Source organism: Oncorhynchus keta, chromosome 34, assembly GCF_023373465.1.
Source record: "Oncorhynchus keta strain PuntledgeMale-10-30-2019 chromosome 34, Oket_V2, whole genome shotgun sequence".
NCBI classification, from domain to species: Eukaryota; Metazoa; Chordata; class Actinopteri; order Salmoniformes; family Salmonidae; genus Oncorhynchus; species Oncorhynchus keta.
Genome location: NC_068454.1, coordinates 51,430,980 through 51,451,305, shown reverse-complemented (window position 1 = coordinate 51,451,305; position 20,326 = coordinate 51,430,980). Strand labels below are relative to the sequence as shown.

General features: G+C 42.1%; 1 protein-coding gene across 9 annotated transcripts in view; it reads left to right on the top strand.

Moving 5' to 3' along the window:
- The window catches only part of ptprub (protein tyrosine phosphatase receptor type Ub), a 342,049-nt gene that overhangs the window by 73,290 nt on the left and 248,433 nt on the right, over positions 1–20,326 (top strand). For 7 of the 9 annotated variants that reach the window (XM_052494010.1, XM_052494009.1, XM_052494005.1 and 4 more), the window contains exon 2: positions 15,270–15,401. In XM_052494010.1, coding sequence (XP_052349970.1) covers positions 15,270–15,401 — 132 coding nt within the window. The remainder of the gene's footprint in view (positions 1–15,269; positions 15,402–20,326) is intronic. The other 2 variants (XM_052494008.1, XM_052494003.1) reach the window with 1 other exon arrangement.

Sequence of the window (20,326 nt, the reverse complement as noted above, 5' to 3'; positions counted from 1 at the left end):
GTCCACTCGTTCAGACTGGTCTTACACCCTCATTTAAAAGAATACAGGCCTGAAACAATTTCTAAAGACTGTTGACATCTAGTGGAAGGCATAGGAACTGCAAATGGAGTCATAAGTCAATGGATACTGAAATGGCATTGAATAGAAAACTACAAAACCAAAAAGAAACTACTTCCTGAAGGATTTTTCTCAGGTTTTCGCCTGCTAAATCAGTTCTGTTATCCTCTAGTGACACCCCATCCCGTGAACAGGACCGTTGTCATCATCTGACACTAATTAGCATAACGCAACGGACATACATCTTCCTAGAAAATATTCCTATTCATGAAAATCACAAGTGAAATATACAGTGCCTTGCGAAAGTATTCGGCCCCCTTGAACTTTGCGACCTTTTGCCACATTTCAGGCTTCAAACATAAAGATGTAAAACTGTATTTTTTTGTGAAGAATCAACAACAAGTGGGACACAATCATGAAGTGGAAGGACATTTATTGGATATTTCAAACTTTTTTAACAAATCAAAAACTGAAAAATTGGGCGTGCAAAATTATTCAGCCCCTTTACTTTCAGTGCAGCAAACTCTCTCCAGAAGTTCAGTGAGGATCTCTGAATGATCCAATGTTGACGTAAATGACTAATGATGATAAATACAATCCACCTGTGTGTAATCAAGTCTCCGTATAAATGCACCTGCACTGTGATAGTCTCAGAGGACCGTTAAAAGCGCAGAGAGCATCATGAAGAACAAGGAACACACCAGGCAGGTCCGAGATACTGTTGTGAAGAAGTTTAAAGCCGGATTTGGAAAGATTTCCCAAGCTTTAAACATCCCAAGGAGCACTGTGCAAGCGATAATATTGAAATGGAAGGAGTATCAGACCACTGCAAATCTACCAAGACCTGGCCGTCCCTCTAAACTTTCAGCTCATACAAGGTCAGAGATGCAGCCAAGAGGCCCATGATCACTCTGGATGAACTGCAGAGATCTACAGCTGAGGTGGGAGACTCTGTCCATAGGACAACAATCAGTCGTATATTGCACAAATCTGAACTTTATGGAAGAGTGGCAAGAAGAAAGCCATTTCTTAAAGATATCCATAAAAAGTGTCATTTAAAGTTTGCCACAAGCCACCTGGGAGACACACCAAACATGTGGAAGAAGGTGCTCTGGTCAGATGAAACCAAAATTGAACTTTTTGGCAACAATGCAAAACGTTATGTTTGGCGTAAAAGCAACACAGCTCATCGCCCTGAACACACCATCCCCACTGTCAAACATGGTGGTGGCAGCATCATGGTTTGGGCCTGCTTTTCTTCAGCAGGGACAGGGAAGATGGTTAAAATTGATGGGAAGATGGATGGAGCCAAATACAGGACCATTCTGGAAGAAAATCTGATGGAGTCTGCAAAAGACCTGAGACTGGGACGGAGATTTGTCTTCCAAAAAGACAATGATCCAAAACATAAAGCAAAATCTACAATGGAATGGTTCAAAAATAAACATATCCAGGTGTTAGAATGGCCAAGTCAAAGTCCAGACCTGAATCCAATCGAGAATCTGTGGAAAGAACTGAAAACTGCTGTTCACAAATGCTCCCCATCCAACCTTACTGAGCTCGAGCTGTTTTGCAAGGAGGAATGGGAAAAGATGTCAGTCTCTCGATGTGCAAAACTGATAGAGACATACCCCAAGCGACTTACAGCTGTAATCGCAGCAAAAGGTGGCGCTACAAAGTATTAACTTAAGGGGGCTGAATAATTTTGCACGCCAAATTTTTCAGTTTTTGATTTGTTAAAAAAGTTTGAAATATCCAATAAATGTCCTTCCACTTCATGATTGTGTCCCACTTGTTGTTGATTCTTCACAAAAAAATCCAGTTTTACATCTTTATGTTTGAAGCCTGAAATGTGGCAAAAGGTCGCAAAGTTCAAGGGGGCCGAATACTTTCGCAAGGCACTGTATTGGAACACAGCTTAACCTTTTGTTAATCACCCTGTCATCTCAGATTTTCAAAATATGCTTGACAGCGATAGCTCGACAAGCATTTGTGTAAGTTTATCGATAGCCTAGCATAGCATTATGCATTGCTAGCAGCAGGCAACCTTGTCACTAAACTCAGAAAAGCAATCAAATTAAATTGTTTACCTTTGATGAACTTCGGATGTTTTCACTCACGAGACTCCTAGGTAGATAACCAATGTTCCTTTTTTCCAAAAATATTATTTTTGTAGGCGAAATAGCTCCGTTTGTTCTTCACGTTTGGCTGAGAAATCAACCGGAAATTGCGGTCACGACAACGCCGAACAATATTCCAAATTAGCTCCAAAATATCGACAGAAACATGGCAAACGTTGTTTAGAATCAACCCTCAAGGTGTTTTTCAAATATCTATTCGATCCATAATATATCCGTAGAATCGATTGGAATAATGGCTACCTCTGTACTTTACGTGAGATTTTATCCTGGAGCATCATGTGACCACTTGCGCAATGTATCCCCCTACGGGTATTCTTCAACATAAATGTGTAAAACTACGTCACAATTCTGTAGACACCTTGGGGAATACGTAGAAAGCGTAAGCTGGTTCATAGCACAGTTCAATGGGGACTCATTGGCACGCAGCGCTTTCAAAATATGGGTCACTTCCGGATTGGATTGTTCTCAGGCTTTTGCCTGCAACATCAGTTCTTTTATACTCACAGACAATATCTTTACAGTTTTGGAAACGTTAGAGTGTTTTCTATCCAAAGGTGTCAATTATATGCATATTCTAGCATCTTGTCCTGACAAAATATCCCGTTTTTTCCAAAAATGAAAATACTGCCCCTAGAGTCGACACAGGTTATACTCCGACACTATTTTAACAGTTTTGGAAACTTTAGAGTGTTTTCTTTTCATCCAAAATTCTGAATGCTGCCCCCTACTCTAGAGAGGTTACTCAGTTTTTCCCAATTCCTGACATTTAATCCCAGTAAAAATACCCTGTTTTAGGTCAGTTAGGATCAACACTTTATTTTACGAATGTGAAATGTCAGGATAATAGTAGAGAAAATAAATGTATTTCAGCTTTAATTTCTTTCATCACATTGCCAGTGGCTCAGAAGTTTACATACACTCAATTACTATTTGGTAGCATTGCTTTTAAATTGTTTAATTTGGGTCAAACATTTTGGGTAGCCTTCCACAAGCTTCATACAATAAGTTGGGTGAATTTTGTCCCAATCCTCCTGACAGAGCTGGTGTAACTGAGTCAGGTTTGTCGGCCTCCTTGCCCGCGCATACTTTTTCAGTTCTGCCCACAACTTTTCTATAGGATTGAGGTCAGGGCTTTGTGATGGCCACTCCAATACCTTGACTTTTTGTCCTTAAGTCATTTTGCCACAATTTTGCCCATTTGCGACCAAGCTTTAACTTCCTGACTGATGTCTTGAGATGTTGCTTCAATATATCCACATCAATTTCCTGCCTCATGATGTCATCTATTTTGTGAAGTGCACCAGTCCCTCCTGCAGCAAAGCACCCCACAACATGATACTGCCACCCCAGTGCCTCACGGTCGGGATAGTATTCTTCGGCTTGCAAGCATCCCCCTTTTTCCTCCAAACATAACGATGGTCATTATGGCCACACAGTTCTATTTTTGTTTCATCAGACCAGAGGACATTTCTCCAAAAAGTATGATCTTTGTCCCTCATGTGCAGTTGCAAACCGAAAATTTGTGGGCAGAACTGAAAAAGTGTGTGCAAGCAAGGAAGCCTGAGATCCTGACTCAGTTACACCAGCTCTGTCAGGAGGGATGGACCAAAATTCACCCAACTTATTGTGGGAAGCTTGTGGAAGGCTACCCAAAACGTTTGACCCAAGTTCAACAATTTAATGGCAATTCTACCAAATACTATTTGGGGCGGCAGGGTAGCCTAGTGGTTAGAGCGTTGGACTAGTAACCGGAAGGCTGCAAGTTCAAACCCCCGAGCTGACAAGGTACAAATCTGTCGTTCTACCCCTGAACAGGCAGTTAACCTACTGTTCCTAGGCTGTCATTGAAAATAAGAATTTGTTCTTAACTGACTTGCCTGGTTAAATAAAGGTAAAATAAAAATAACAAATAAAAATTTGGTAAACTTCTGACCCACTTGGATTATGATGAAATAAATTAAAGCTGAAATAAATCATTCTCTCTACTATTATTCTGACATTTCACATTCTTAAAATTCTGTGGTGATCCTAACTGATCTGTCTTTAAACTATTAAATGTTTTTATTTAATGTAAAAGCAATTGGCCTCTGAGACATCACAGCAGCATCTGAGGTCACCCCCCATCCTAAATTGGTCAGGGCAGGTCAAAAGCTTTCCACTTTGATGCTTGTCCATGTAGACTCCAATGCGTCCCACAGTTGGCTGGATGTCCATTTGAAACATTTTTGATGCACACGAGAAACTGTTGAGTGTGAAAAACCCAGCAGCAGTGCAGTTCTTGACATACTCAAACCGCTGAACAAACAACCATACCCTGTTCAAATGTCCTTAAATATTTTGTTTTGCCCATTCACATGGCCCACACACACAATCAATGTCTCAATTGTCTCAAGGCTTAAAAAATATTCTTTAACCTGTCTCCCCCTTCATCTACACTGATTTGAAGTGGATTTGACAAGTGACAGAAAATAAGGGATCTTTCATCTGGATTCACCTGGTCAGTCTGTCATGGAAAGACCAAGTGTTCATAACTATTCAACTCAAAGACAAAGGATGAGTGCAGGGGAGCAGCCTGTCAAATTCCCCATCCTCCTTATGAGGTTAGACTGAATTATTAATGCCCGGGGAGCCAGATACATTATTTAATTTTGTAAGTCAGTGGGGATGGATGGAGAAACCAGGGGAGTGCTGGGAGAGCTCCTATACTGAGAATAAATACACCTGTCTATGGGTGATGCACGAGGAGCCGCACTCTCTGCAATGCAAATTAGACCCGCAACCTTGCCAACCACTCTCTTCCTGTAACTGCCTCTGGTGTTACACACGAGACACCATCTGGATCCAGCTATATGGACACCATATAGTGTGAAGATGTGTGCATGGGTAAGTGTTCCTATGCACGTAACAGTGAAGACTGAATGAGAGGTAAAATAGGTATTTTGACCTCAATGAGACTTAAAGGTTACATAAAAATAAATAGGGAATAGGGAGTAGGGACAGTGTTTTTTCCTGACCATCTGATCTGACCAGGAAGTCCTGGAAAAATGTCTCTCCACTGGTCTCTCAGTTTTAGTCGTGTGGACTTCATTTATTTCCCAGTTGGCTTGGCGGTACCAGCATTTATTTTAAACGGTGGGGCTTCTTTACCTTTAGCGCCTGTAAACGAGTTAGAACTGAGGGCGGATGCTGAGAGATGAGAGGGGCGTGAAGGCTGAGAAATTTGTGAATTGGTTAAAGTTGTTAAAGTTGCAAATTTAATTTTTGTTTGGGCTTTGTGCGCGGATTTGTGTGTGCTTGCGTGTGTGTGTAATTGGGTGGTGGTGTTGGTTAGGATCTGCTTTGGCACTTGGTTTGTTTTATGTAACATAAGCAGCATTTTCTGCAAGACTCTATCCAAGTGGAAAGTGTCTGTCGCCTTAAATGAGCGAAGACACACTATACCCCGAGTACAGCATATGGAAATAGAGTGGATGATCAGAGATTCACTAACAAAGCCCAATGTGCATAGCAAACACCTCATTATATAGCAAGGCAGGGGTGTCACAAAACAGATGAGCAAAGACATATGACATCTAATTTATGAAGCTACGTATGACATCGAGAATTGACCGATGCAGGGAGACAGACAGCCCAATCCCTGATTGAATGCACATATCAAAGTTAGGCCACAGAGTTTTCCATATCTCCTGGCAAGATGGTGGCAACCTGGAGGTGATGTTGAACAAATTGCCCCCCCTACGACATCTTTATTCAGTGACATTGTATCCTTGTGAGCTTCTAACAACATTCTACTTTGTTTGCAACCTTGCTCTTTCTTTTGCTAATAACCCGAGAGTCATGGCAACAGTACCAGTGGATGTGTGAAGTTATTTTGATTACTGGGAAGCTAAAGAGGTCATGTTTTTTCATAAAGGGGATGCAGGTTAATATATTATCTTATGAATAGATGGTTAAGTATTAAGTCAATCACCACCTTCCGGAGACACCTGAAACCCCACCTCTTTAAGGAATACCTAGGATAGGATAAGTAATCCTTCTCACCCCCCTAAAAGATTTAGATGCACTATTGTAAAGTGGCTGTTCCACTGGATGTCATAAGGTGAATGCACCAATTTGTAAGTCGCTCTGGATAAGAGCGTCTGCTAAATGACTTAAATGTGTAAATGTAAATGTATTATAATTTACACAAGTATTTGTGTTAATGTGTTCCATTTCATTTGAAGTTAAGAAGGGTCATTTAGTTTTTCTAGTCGTTCCCAAACTGTGGGGCGCACAGTTTATTTATTTTTTAAGAACAGTCCGACTTTCAACTTACTCTTGAAAGTTGTAATAGTAGAATAGACAAGGTGACATTTCAAAATTTGGTAGGGCATCATCAGTATTCCTCTTGTCATGTCAGTCATTGCTATTAATAACTTGCCAGAAATGGACAGGTCAACTAGCCCATGTCAGCTAACATTTTTTAGCTAGGTTTGGACATGGCAAACTACACTGCTCCAAAAAATAAAGGGAACACTTAAACAACACAATGTAACTCCAAGTCAATCACACTTCTGTGAAATCAAACTGTCCACTTAGGAAGCAACACTGATTGACAATACATTTCACATGCTGTTGTGCAAATGGAATAGACAACAGGTGGAAATTATAGACAATTAGCAAGACACCCTCAATAAAGGAGTGGTTCTGCAGGTGGTGACCACAGACCACTTCTCAGTTCCTATGCTTCCTGGCTGATGTTTTGGTCACTCATGGTGTCATGGTGTGGGGTGGCATTTCTTTGGAGGGCTGCACAGCCAGAGATGAGATCCTCAGACCCCTTGTGAGACCATATGCTGGTGCAGTTGGCCCTGGGTTCCTCCTAATGCAAGACAATGCTAGACCTCATGTGGCTGGAGTGTGTCAGCAGTTCCTGCAAGAGGAAGGCATTGATGCTATGGACTGGCCCGCCCGATCCCCAGACCTGAATCCAATTGAGCACATCTGGGACATCATGTCTTGCTTGCACCACAGACTGTCCAGGAGTTTAGTCCAGGTCTGGGAGGAGATCCCTCAGGAGACCATCCGCCACCTCATCAGGAGCATGCCCAGACGTTGTAGGGAGGTCATACAGGCACGTGGAGGCCACACACACTACTGAGCCTCATTTTGACTTATTTTAAGGACATTACATCAAAGTTGGATCAGCCTGTAGTGTGGTTTTCCACTTTAATTTTGAGTGTGACTCCTAATCCAGACCTCCATGGGTTGATAAATTTGGTTTCCATTTATAATTTTTGTGTGATTTTGTTGTCAGCACATTCAACTATGTAAACAAAAAATTATTTAATAAGAATGTTTCATTCTTTCAGATCTAGGATGTATTATTTTAGTGTTCCCTTTATTTTTTTGAGCAGTGTATATAGAATTGGAACTTTAAAACTAAAAAATGTTATCTGCACCCCATGGGAAAATGTGTAGAATTGCAGGAAATAAGCTTTAACCTCTTGCTCCTACCTGACACGCAGGCGTCCCATCTAGACATCTGGAAATGCAAATGCGCTACACTAAATGCTAATAGCACTCGTTAAAACTCAAACCTTCATTAAAATACACATGCAGGGTATTGAATTAAAGCTACACTCGTTGTGAATCCAGGCAACAAGGATTTTTAAAACGTAAACAAAATAATTAGCATAGTAAACGGCGCTACACAAAACGCACAAATAAAATATAAAACATTCATTACCTTTGACCATCTTCTTTGTTGGCACTCCTAGATGTCCCATAAACACTATTGGGTCTTTTTTTCGATTAAATCGGTCCACATATAGCCTAGATATCGATCTATGAAGACTGTGTGATCAACGAAAAAAATAGCGTTTTATAACGTAACGTCATTTTTTAAAATTAAAAAAGTTGACAAACTTTCACAAAACACTTCGAAATACTTTTGTAATGCAACTTTAGGTATTAGTAAACGTTAATAAGTGATCAAATTGATCACGAGGCGATGTATATTCTATAGCTGTACGTCTGGAAATAATGTCCGGATAAATCTCAACCAAAATATCCGGTCGGAAGAACTGCGCTGCCTTGTTTCTGTTTGACCAAGAAACAAATAGTAGGCAAATGACAAGACTGTTGACATCGTGTGGAAGCTGTAGGTATTGCAACCTCGGCCCCATTTAATATGGATCACGTTTAACAATTGGTTGAAGTGGCGCATGAATATATTTTCCCATTTTCAGTGATCAGATTTTCCTGCACTTTCTGTTATAGTCACAGCTGTGATTTAACCAGTTTTATAAACGTCTGAGTGTTTTCTATCCACACATACTAATCATATGCATGTACTATATTCCTGGCATGAGTAGCAGGGTGCTGAAATGTTGCCCGATTTTTAACAGAATGTTCGAAAAAGTAGGGGGTAGGAGTAACAGGTTAAACCTGCAAAATGTTCTCTCCCCCAGCAAGAGGGGTGTGAACAGTTCGTGTCATCAACAGTTCTTGTGCCCATAGAAATAGTGGCGCGGGATGCTGGAAGGGGGGCCTGAGTAAAAAAGTTTGGGAACCGCTGCTGTAGGGCGACATTTTGTCCTGTGGTTTCATTCTTAGGTCAAATATTTCACACATCTGAATCATATTACACCCATTTTAATAACACACGCTGTTAACAAATATTTAATTCCGAAACCAAAGCAGCTCATTAAAAAGGGAGGTTGTTCTACATTTAATTAAGAAATCGATGAGTGAGCAGACACAAAACACATCCCCTCCCTCCAGCCAGGAGGCTTTTAACCTTGGCACCGTCTCAAACTTGATATTTAGATTTGCGCTGTGCCCGGTACCAAATTATAATGTAATTACTTAGTAGGATAGAGACACCCCTGTCTTGGAGAGAGAGAGAGGGACGGAGAGAGAGAGGGCATAATTGAAACGTGAAGGCCGGGCTGGGCCATACAGTATATAGACCAGTAGGAGCAGAAGAGAATACACTCCAGGCCTGATGCCCCGGCTCTCGCATGATGGCTGTTCTATTAGAAATAGATCCCTGTGCAGGACAATTAACCTCTGGCCCTCGCCATGTGGATCCCTGCTGTAACGGCTTAGCATGAGCCAAAAATCAGCTCCCCGGGGTGAAGAAGAGGAGAAACCTAGCCCAACTCAACATTCTGTTGGCTCTCTGGCTGGGCTGCTACGACTCTCTGCTACCCATCAGGCCCAGCCAATCTCATCACAATGCTCTAGAGTTTCCAGTTTTAGCATATTATCACCGAGATGTAATGTAGGTTGGAGGTGGTGAGCAAGGCTGACCACTGTGCGTTTGTGCTCCACTGAATATATATCGTCTGGCAGACTTTCAGCATGTAAGCTTAATATGGAATTCCTTTAGTCCACAGTACGTCTCGTATCTGTTCTTACGGGCTTGGAATGAACCATCTAGTTAGTAGACCAACCCTTGTTTTTTTAAATGATTGCCTGTAACATTTGAACTTCCAACAAAACAAATTTGCCAATGATCTGTAATAGTTTTGGTGTTCTCTTGTTCATCAGTAGTAAAATTGCATCGAATCTGACTTTAGTCCCTGCTGCTTGATGGCAAAATGGTCACATTTGGACCATTTTCTTAATGGTTGATTATCAAATCAAATGTTATTTGTCACATACACATGGTTAGCAGATGTTAATGCGAGTGTAACGAAATGCTTGTGCTTCTAGTTAGAGTCCAGAATGAGCATTAATAAAGCAGTGGACAAGCAGGGTGACCTTGAGGGTCTGGTTCTGGTCATCCCCATCATTAGCCCCGATGTGTCTCTAGGCTCTCACTGTCGCACTCCAACTCTGGCTGGCACGTACTCTGGTCACGTGATGGGGGAATCGGTGGCTGCCCACTTCTAGCCTGTAATTTTCACACCACTGGGTTAATGTGTGAGATGGCAACAGATGCTGCGAGAGGAGACGGAAGCAAATTATGCCCAAGGGCCTTAAAAGCCCTGGCTATTTAAATATAATTTGAAAAAAATGTGCCTTTTGGCATGTGGAATGTAGCAGGTTGTGATGTATTACAATAATAATCACAGTCCCTTGGTTGCCATCCCTCCCTCCCCAACTTTATTAGTATGTGTGTTTATGTGGCTGTGCATAGGGGATGTGCGCTGTAGTTTGTTTGTGTTTTACGGGAAGGGGAATTCTTTACAAAAGCAGGGGGCCAACATTGCCTTTGCCAGGGTGTGTGTGTGTGTGTGTGTGTGTGTGTGTGTGTGTGTGTGTGTGTGTGTTGCAAGGTTTGTGTTGCAAGGTTTGTGTTTTTATATATTTTTTTATTTCTTTTAGTTTTAAGATTTTTATCTGAAACTGAGTTTAGTTTCAGTTAGTTTTCCAATCCATTTTCCATTTTTTTATTTAGCAACATTTTTATAAAAACATTTATTTTGTTTTCATATTATTTAGTTTTAGTTTTGGTGTGTGGGACAGAAAGTAGCCTATGCATGGGAGGCTAGGGGCCATTTATGTATTTTTATATTTTTTGTGTTTTGGGGGATGTCAGTTCTTGCCACTGTGGGGAAGTAGTGGATAAGGTGATGGGTCAGGTCATAGGTTAGGTAAGGCTTAAGGGTAGACTCAGGAAGATGACATAGATGCACGTAGTAAGCAGTAGTAGTGGGTCAATTACCGCAACAACCAGGAGCGTTGGAGCACAAGGGTAAACTTCTCAATTGCTGTGGTCCTGTAGTGTGCACGTTGTAGCAGCATGAAGTGCACCCGTGCACATGCGCAGATACTCTGTGTGACCATGTGAGAGCAAAGTCTTGCATCATGCTGATCTAAATGGGCAATTTTGCATGAAAAATCCTGTGATCAAAGGTCATGAAGTTTTGACTGCAGTCAATTGCAAGTTTGTGCAGTTGACTGAAACAGGAACCAGTTAGCTGTGATTTACAGTGCCTTTGGAAAGTATTCAGACCCCTTGTCTTTTTCACATTTTGTTACGTTACAGCTTTATTAAAAAATGCATTCAATTATTTTCCCCCCCTCATCAATCTACACACAATACCCCATAATGACAAAGCAAAAACAGGTTTTTAGAGGTTTTTATAAAATAAAAAAAACGGAAAAATCTAATTTACGTAAGTATTCAGACCCTTTACTCAGTACTTTGTTGAAGAACCTTTGGCAGCGATTACAGCATCGAATCTTCATGGTTATGACTAAAATCTTGGCACACCTGTATTTGGGGAGTTTCTCCCATTCTTCTCTACAGATCCTCTCAAGCTCTGTGATGTTGAATGGGGAGTATTGTTTGAAGGCTATTTCCAGGTCTCTCCAGAGATGTTCGATCGGGAACATGTCCGGGCTCTGGCTGGGCCACTCAAGGACATTCAGAGACTTGTCCCGAAGCCACTCCTGGATTGTCTTGGCTGTGTGCGTAGGGTCATTGGCCTGTTGCAAAGGGAACCTTCGCCCCAGTCTAAGATCCTGCGCGCTCTGGAGAAATGTTCATCAAGGATCTCTATACTTTTCTCTGTTCATCTTTCCCTCGATCCTGACAGGTCTGTCAGTCCCTGCACCTGAAATACATCCCCACAGTATGATGCTGCCACCTCAATGTTTCACTGTAGGGACATTGCCAGGTTTCCTCCAGACGTGATGCTTGGCTTTCAGGCCAAAGAGTTCAATCTTGGTTTTATCAGACCAAAGAATATTGTTTCTCATGGTCTGAGAGTCTTTAGGTGATTTTGGCAAACTCCAAGCAGGCTGTCATTTGCCTTTCACTGATGAGTGGCTTCCGTCTGGCCACTCTACCATTAAGGCCTTATTGGTGGAGTGCTGCAGAGATTGTTGTCCTTCTGGAAGGTTCTCCCATCTCCACAGAGGAACTCTATCTGGTCACCTCCCTGACCAAGGCCCTTCTCCCCAGATTGCTCAGCGGCCAGCTCTAGGAAGAGTCTTGGTGGTTAAAAATGGAGGCCACTGTGTTCTTGGGGACCTTCAATGCTGCAGACATTTTTTGGTACCCTTCCCCAGATCTGTGCCTCAACACAATCCTGTCTCGAACCCCTACGAACAATTCCTTCAACCTCGTAGCTTGGTTTTTGCTTTGACATGCACTGTCAACAGTGGGACCTTTATATAGACAGGTGGGTGCCTTTCCAAATCATGTCCAATCAATTGAATTTTCCACCGGTGAACTCCAATCAAGTTGTAGAAACATCTCAAGTATGATCAATGGAAACAGGATGCACCTGAGCTCAATTTATAGTCTCTTGGTGAAGGGTCTGAATACTTATGTAAAAAAGGTATTTATATTTAATTTTTTATAAATGTACAAACATTTATAAAAACCTGTTTTCTCTTTGCCATAATGGGATATTGTGTGTAGATTGCTGTGGATGTATTTTTTTTGTTTCCATTTTAGAACAAGGCTGTAAATTGACTAAATGGAATACTTCCCGAAGGCACTGTATCTGTACAGTGGATACATACAAATACATTTGAAGCTCTCTCTCACTAATTGATTGTACAATGTACAGTCGTGGCCAAAAGTTTTGAGAATGACACAAATATTAATTTCCACAAAGTTTGCTGCTTCAGTGTCTTTAAAGATTTTTGTCAAATGTTAGTTACTATGGAATACTTAAGTATAATTACAAGCATTTCATAAATGTCAAAGGATTTAATTGACAATTACATGAGTTGATGCAAAGAGTCAATATTTGCAGTGTTGACCCTTCTTTTTCAAGACCTCTGCAATCTGCACTGGCATGCTGTCAATTAGCTTCTGGTCCACATCCTGACTGATGGCAGCCCATTCTTGCATAATCAATGCTTGGAGTTTGTCAGAATTTGTGGGATTTTGTTTGTCCACCTGCCTCTTGAGGTTTGACCACAAGTTTTCAATGGGATTAAGGTCTGGGGAGTTTCCTGGCCATGGACTCAAAATATTGATGTTTTGTTCCCTGAGCTACTTAATTATCACTTTTGCCTTATGGCAAGGTGCTCGGTCATGCTGGAAAAGGCATTGTTCGTCATCAAACTGTTCCTGGATGGTTGGGAAAAGTTTGCTCTCGGAGGATGCTTTATTCATGGCTGTGTTCTTAGGCAAAATTGTGAGTGAGCCCACTCCCTTGGCTGAGAAGCAACCCCACACATGAATGGTCTCAGGATGCTTTACTGTTGGCATGACACAGGACTGATGGTAGCGCTCACCATGTCTTCTCCAGACAAGCTTTTTTCCGAATGCCCCAAACAATCGGAAAAAGGATTCATCAGAGAAAATGACTTTACCTCAGTCCCCAGCAGTCCAATCCCTGTACCTTATGCAGAATATCAGTCTGTCCCTGATGTTTTTCCTGGAGACAAGTGGCTTCTTTGCTGCCCTTCTTGACACCAGGCCATCCTCCAAAAGTCTTTGCCTCACTGTGCGTGCAGATTCACTCACACCTGCCTGCTGCCATTCCTGAGCAAGCTCTGTACTGGTGGTGCCCCACATCCCGCAGCTGAATCAACTTGAGGAGACGGTCCTGGCACTTGCTGGACTTTCTTGGGCGCCCTGAAGCCTTCTTCACAACAATTGAACCGCTCTCCTTGAACTTCTTGATGATCCGATAAATGGTTGATTTAGGTGCAATCTTACTGGCAGCAATATCCCTGCCTGTGAAACCATTTTTGTGCAACGCTATGATGACGGCACGTGTTTCCTTGCAGGTAACCATGGTTGACAGAGGAAGAACAATGATTCCAATCACCACCCTCCTTTGGCAGAGTGATCTCCTGCCTTGTCCTCGTCATCACTCACACCTGTGTTCATGAGAGAATCACTGACATGATGTCAGCTGGTCCTTTTGTGGCAGGGCTGGAATGGAGTGGAAATGTTTTTGGGGGGGTTCAGTTCATTTCCATGGCAAAGAGGGACTTTGCAATTAATTGGAATTCATCTGATCACTCTTCATAACATTCTGGAGTATATGCAAATTGCCATCATACAAACTGAGGCAGCAGACTTTGTGAAAATTAATATTTGTGTCATTCTCAACTTTTGGCCACGACTGTACACACACAATTTTATGTTATGATTTCAGTTTGTGAGTGTGTGTAATATGAGGGTTAGATGCATGTTTATTTTCAACATTTTCAACAATTGCAACACTGCCATGATTATCTGAGCCACATTAATGTCTGACTTTCGGCAAATGCGCCTCCCCTGACTTTACTCCTCGACTGTCGTCTACAGTCAGTTGCTTTAGCCTTACCACTCAAACGCTCCCAACCAATATCTACGGTGCTGTTCGTGGCAACGTAATCTCGCCGAGTCTTCCTTGAAATTATAAAGTCAATCTCAGTGAGACCTGACAGATTCAGAAGCTTGAAAACCCCAATACAAAAAAAGCATAATCTAATACATAATGGCTTTTATTTAAATAGTTTTTGAGTCAAAGATAATGGTTTCAGTATAGTCTGTTTTTCAAACGGGGTTGTTAATTATTTTATTTCAGTTTACAAATGGTTTTTTCAAGATCAGTTTTCAGTTTTAGTTTACTTTAACCAACCTTAGTGTGTTGGTGAGTGAGAGTGTCAGGGGTGCTGGAGTGGAGTACAGATTGCATTGCGCCAGGCTATTAGTGTCTGGGTGAAGTGGGAAATGGATTTCCCAGTTAGTTGTCTGGCATCTGTCCCATCTCAGTTATTGAAAGAAGATCAGAGGAGATATCGTGGTGAAATATGGCCCAAACAAGCCACTACACGGGAATAAGAACTATAGTGGAACGTTTCTAAAGTGAAGGCAGGTGTGGTTGGGGGTTGATGGTGGGTTCTCGCCTACAGTACTGCATCAACCCCTTTATTCTCTATGGAGCCCCCTGTTATCATAAGGGAAGTACAAATAAGATGCAAATACTGATTTATGGTGGCAATGGCTGAAATGTGTGTCCATCTTGGGCTAAATCTATGATTCCCAATCCCAGGAAATCAAATTAAATGTGATTATGTGCAAGCCATTAAAAAATATAATCCATTAATCCCTTGATATTGAATATTTACTTCATCATGTGTGACCTCCCACTTAATGTCATCTCCTCTCTCTTTCCTCAGCAGCAGGCTGCACCTTTGATGAGGATTCTGAGCCCAGTCTGTGTGACTTCACCCAAGGCGAGGAGGATGACTTTGACTGGCAGCTCTACCGGACACACAACTCGCCCTACGCCTCTTCTGACCTCCTGCGTGGTGGGTTCCTGCTCTTATTACACTTCAGAGTATTGATGTTTCATCTGGTGCTAACCTGGTCCACTATGGTATCTAATGCAAGTATCACTATCACTTTGTGGATGGGGTATCTGTATCAGAAATGATAAAAAACCAGGACTGTGGTGGTATGAGACTTCTCAAGTCTTTATGTGTGATGTTTTCCTCCCTGGATTACAATCCTTAGAATGTCAATGTGCGAGCCAACAACATACACATTGGCTTTCGAAGCAGCTAGTGCCTGCTCTTCTTAGGTGTGATTTACAGTCTTTGTGCGTGTTCCCACGTGCATGTTTGCTCAAATGAGATGCTGAAGCTGTCCAGAAGCTGGGAGTGTTTAGGAAACACTCCAAAGTGTGGATGCCTTCCTATTCTATTAATGGGTAATGGGATTCAGTGTGACGTTAGAGAAGCAAAATTAACTTGGATGAAAAACCCCTAAGACACCATAATGACATAATAGAATAGGAGATAAAGTGGCAGAACAAATGGATGGCTGATAGAAAACAAAAATATTACGGAAGGTAACAAACTGTGCTGAGAGGCAGACGACACAATGATATGACTCACTACAATCAAGTGAATGGACTAATAGGACCTTTATGAATAATTTGAGACATATAATTTAACAGGGAATCATTCCGGGCCTTAAACACCTCACACACCTCACACTCATTACATTTGATGGGGGAGACTACAATCACTCTGAAGAAGGTCCAAAAATTCCTAAAGGGAGATGAAGTGAAGGCTCTTTTTTAATCACAATGCAGGGGATGCTGATTTCCATGAAATCACTTCATACCACCAAGCAACAAACACATTACATTCATAATTTATAACTCCAACGATCCCAAACTGTTAAACTGCATATCTCTGTGCCCTAGGAGGAAGTCCACTGTGAGCAACTCACCCTGCACTAACATAAAGAACATGAGCACATCTACTGCTGCTAAGCTTCCCAGTAAAGCTCATGAAGTCAATAATTTGCTAGTAACAGATGACATTCATATTATAACTATCTCTGATACTCATTTAGATAATATTTTTGATGATACAGTGGTAGCAATACAAGGTTATAACATTTACAGAACATATAGAATTGCCAATGGTGGAGGTGTTGCTGTTTATATTCAGAACCACATTCCTGTACAGATTAGAGAGGGTGTCATGTTAAATACTGTTGGAGTAATATGGGTACAGGTTCAACAGCCTCACCTAAAGCTCATTCTTGGGGGAAGCTGCTAAAGACCACCAAGTGCTAACAGTCAATATCTGGTTTACTTCTTTGGGACTGGGGGGCAGTATTGAGTAGCTTGGACAAAAAGGTGCCCAGAGTAAACTGCCTGCTACTCAGGCCTGAAAGCTAGAATATGTATACCATTATTAGTATTAAATAGAAAACACTCTGAAGTTTCTAAAACTGTTCGAATGATGTCTGTGAGTATAACAGAACTCATATGGCAGACAAAAACCGGAGAAAAAAATCCAACCAGGAAGTGGGAAATCTGAGGTTTGTCGTCTTTCAAGTCATTGCCTATCGAATATACAGTGTTTATTGGGGTCATATTGAACTTCCTAAGGCTTCCAGTAGATGTCAACAGTCTTTAGAACCTTGTTTGAGGCTTCTACTGTGAAGGAGGGGGGAATGAGAGCTGATTGAGTCAGATGTCTGGCAGAGTGGCATGAGCTCAGTCTCGCGTGCCCCCGTGAGAGTTGGCTGCTTTCCATTGCACTTCTACAGACAAAGGAATTCTCCAGTTGAAACATTATTGAAGATTTCTGATAAAAACATCCTAAAGATTGATTCTACACTTCGTTTGACATGTTTCTACAAACTGTAATATGACTTTTCGTATGAACTTTCGCCTGGACTTGCCTCGTGAGTTTGGATTGTGTACTAAACACGCAAACAAAAACGAACAAAACAAACATTTACCGTTGAACTGGGATTCCTGGGAGTGCATTCCGATGAAGATCATCAAAGGTAAGTGAATATTTACAATGCTATTTCTGACTTCTGTTGACTCCACAACATGGCGGGTATCTGCATGGCTTGTTTTTGTGTCTGAGCGCCGTACTCAGATTATTGCATGGTTTGCTTTTTCCGTAAAGTTTTTTTGAAATATGACACAGCGGTTGCATTAAGGAGAAGTGGATCTAAAATTCCATACATAACACTTGTATCTTTTAGCAATGTTGATTATGAGTATTTCTGTAAATTGATGTGGCTCTCTGCAAAATCACCAGATGTTTTGGAACTACTGAACATAACGTGCCAATGTAAACTGAGATTTTTGGATGTAAATATGAACTTTACCAAACAAAACATACGTGTATTGTGTAACATAGTCCTATGAGTGTCGTCTGATGAAGACCATCAAAGGTTGGTGATTCATTTGATCTCTATTTCTGCTTTTTGTGACTCCTCTCTTTGGCTGGAAAAACAGCTGTGTTTCTCTGTGACTAGGTACTGACCTAACGCAATCGTTTGGTGTGCTTTCGTCATAAAGCCTTTTTGAAATCGGACACTGTGGCTGGATTTACAACAAGTTTATCTTTAAAATTGTGTAAAATTGTTTGAGGAATTTTAATTACGGGATTTCTGTTGTTTTTAATTTGGAGCCCTGCAATTTCACTGGCTGTTGGTGAGTTGGGATGCTTACCGTCCCACATATCCCAGAGATGTTAACGTGTGAAATGCTTGATAATGTATGTGATATCAACAGTGAAGTATAATAAATAAGTATAATAAATATTCACTGGCTCTCATCAAGCTGCCCACTCAAGAAAAAGCTTAAAAATGTCACCCGTGCCTGCAACCTGGTTCAGGTTATCAGTCAAACTACCAGGGTAGTTACAAACAAACAGCACTGGAATGAGTGGTCATAAGAGGTTATACAATAAGTTTTGTTGTGATTCCTATGTTATTAATGAAAATAATATCTGTTGGTCCGTGGTGTGTAATGAGGAGCAAACAGACACTGCACATGACATTTGTGAAATTGCTTATTCCAGTTGCTAATAAGCATGCAGCCATTAAGAAAATGACTGTAAAAATGGTTAAATCCCCATGGATTGATGAGGAATTGAAAAATTGTACGGTTGAGAGGGATGAGGAAAAAGAAATGGCAAATAAGTCTGGCTGCACAACCGATTGGAAAACGTATTGCAAATTGAGTGACTAAATTGAATAAAAAGAAGGAACTACACTGAAACTATCAGGTTTCAGATATGACCCAGATGCAGACAGTGTCGAAGTAACAAAAGTTTATTTCTAGTACAGGGGCAGGCAACACGTCCAGAAAGGGTGCAACACGTTCAGAACAGCAGGTAGTCTCAGGGTCAGGGCAGGCAGGGGTGAATAATCCAGAGAGGTGTGGCAAGGTATAGAACGGCAGGCAGGCTCAGGATCAGGGCAGGCAGAAAGGTCAAAAACGGGAAAGACTATAAAACAGGAACAAGAACAAACAGGAGCAAGGGGACAAACGCTGGTAGGTTTCACAAAACAAACTGGCAATAGACAAACAGAGAACACCGGAATAAATACACTGGGGAAGATGGGCGACACCTGGAGAGGGGTGGAGACGAGCACAAAGACAGGTGAAACAGATCAGGGTGTGACAGAAACAAAGATAAGTGAAATAAATAATTATTGTAAAAAGCTTTGGAGCACCTTATGAAATTCTGGGGCAAAGGCAAACTCAACTCTATCATTCGTTGAATCAGATGGCTCATTCCTCACAAAACCAACTGATATTGCCAATTACTTTAATGATTTTTTTCATTGGCAAGATTACATTTACATTTAAGTCATTTAGCAGACGCTCTTATCCAGAGCGACTTACAAATTGGTGCATACACCTTATGACATCCAGTGGAACAGCCACTTTACAATAGTGCATCTAAATCTTTTTAGGGGAGGGGGGGGGTGAGAAGGATTACTTACCCTATCCTAGGTATTCCTTGAAGAGGTGGGGTTTCAGGTGTCTCCGGAAGGTGGTGATTGACTCCGCTGTCCTGGTGTCGTGAGGGAGTTTGTTCCACCATTGGGGGGCCAGAGCAGCGAACAGTTTTGACTGGGCTGAGCGGGAACTGTACTTCCTCAGTGGTAGGGAGGCGAGCAGGCCAGAGGTGGATGAACGCAGTGCCCTTGTTTGGGTGTAGGGCCTGATCAGAGCCTGGAGGTACTGAGGTGCCGTTCCCCTCACAGCTCCGTAGGCAAGCACCATGGTCTTGTAGCGGATGCGAGATTCAACTGGAAGCCAGTGGAGAGAGCGGGGTGACGTGAGAGAACTTGGGAAGGTTGAACACCAGACGGGCTGCGGCGTTCTGGATGAGTTGTAGGGTTTAATGGCACAGGCAGGGAGCCCAGCCAACAGCGAGTTGCAGTAATCAAGACGGGGAGATGACAAGTGCCTGGATTAGGACCTGCGCCGCTTCCTGTGTGAGGCAGGGTCGTACTCTGCGGATGTTGTAGAGCATGAACCTACAGGAACGGGCCACCGCCTTGATGTTAGTTGAGAACGACAGGGTGTTGTCCAGGATCACGCCAAGGTTCTTAGCGCTCTGGGAGGAGGACACAATGGAGTTGTCAACCGTGATGGCGAGATCATGGAACGGGCAGTCCTTCCCCGGGAGGAAGAGGAGCTCCGTCTTGCTGAGGTTCAGCTTGAGGTGGTGATCCGTCATCCACACTGATATGTCTGCCAGACATGCAGAGATGCGATTCGCCACCTGGTCATCAGAAGGGGGAAAGGAGAAGATTAATTGTGTGTCGTCTGCATAGCAATGATAGGAGAGACCATGTGAGGTTATGACAGAGCCAAGTGACTTGGTGTATAGCGAGAATAAGAGAGGGCCTAGAACAGAGCCCTGGGGGACACCAGTGGTGAGAGCGCGTGGTGAGG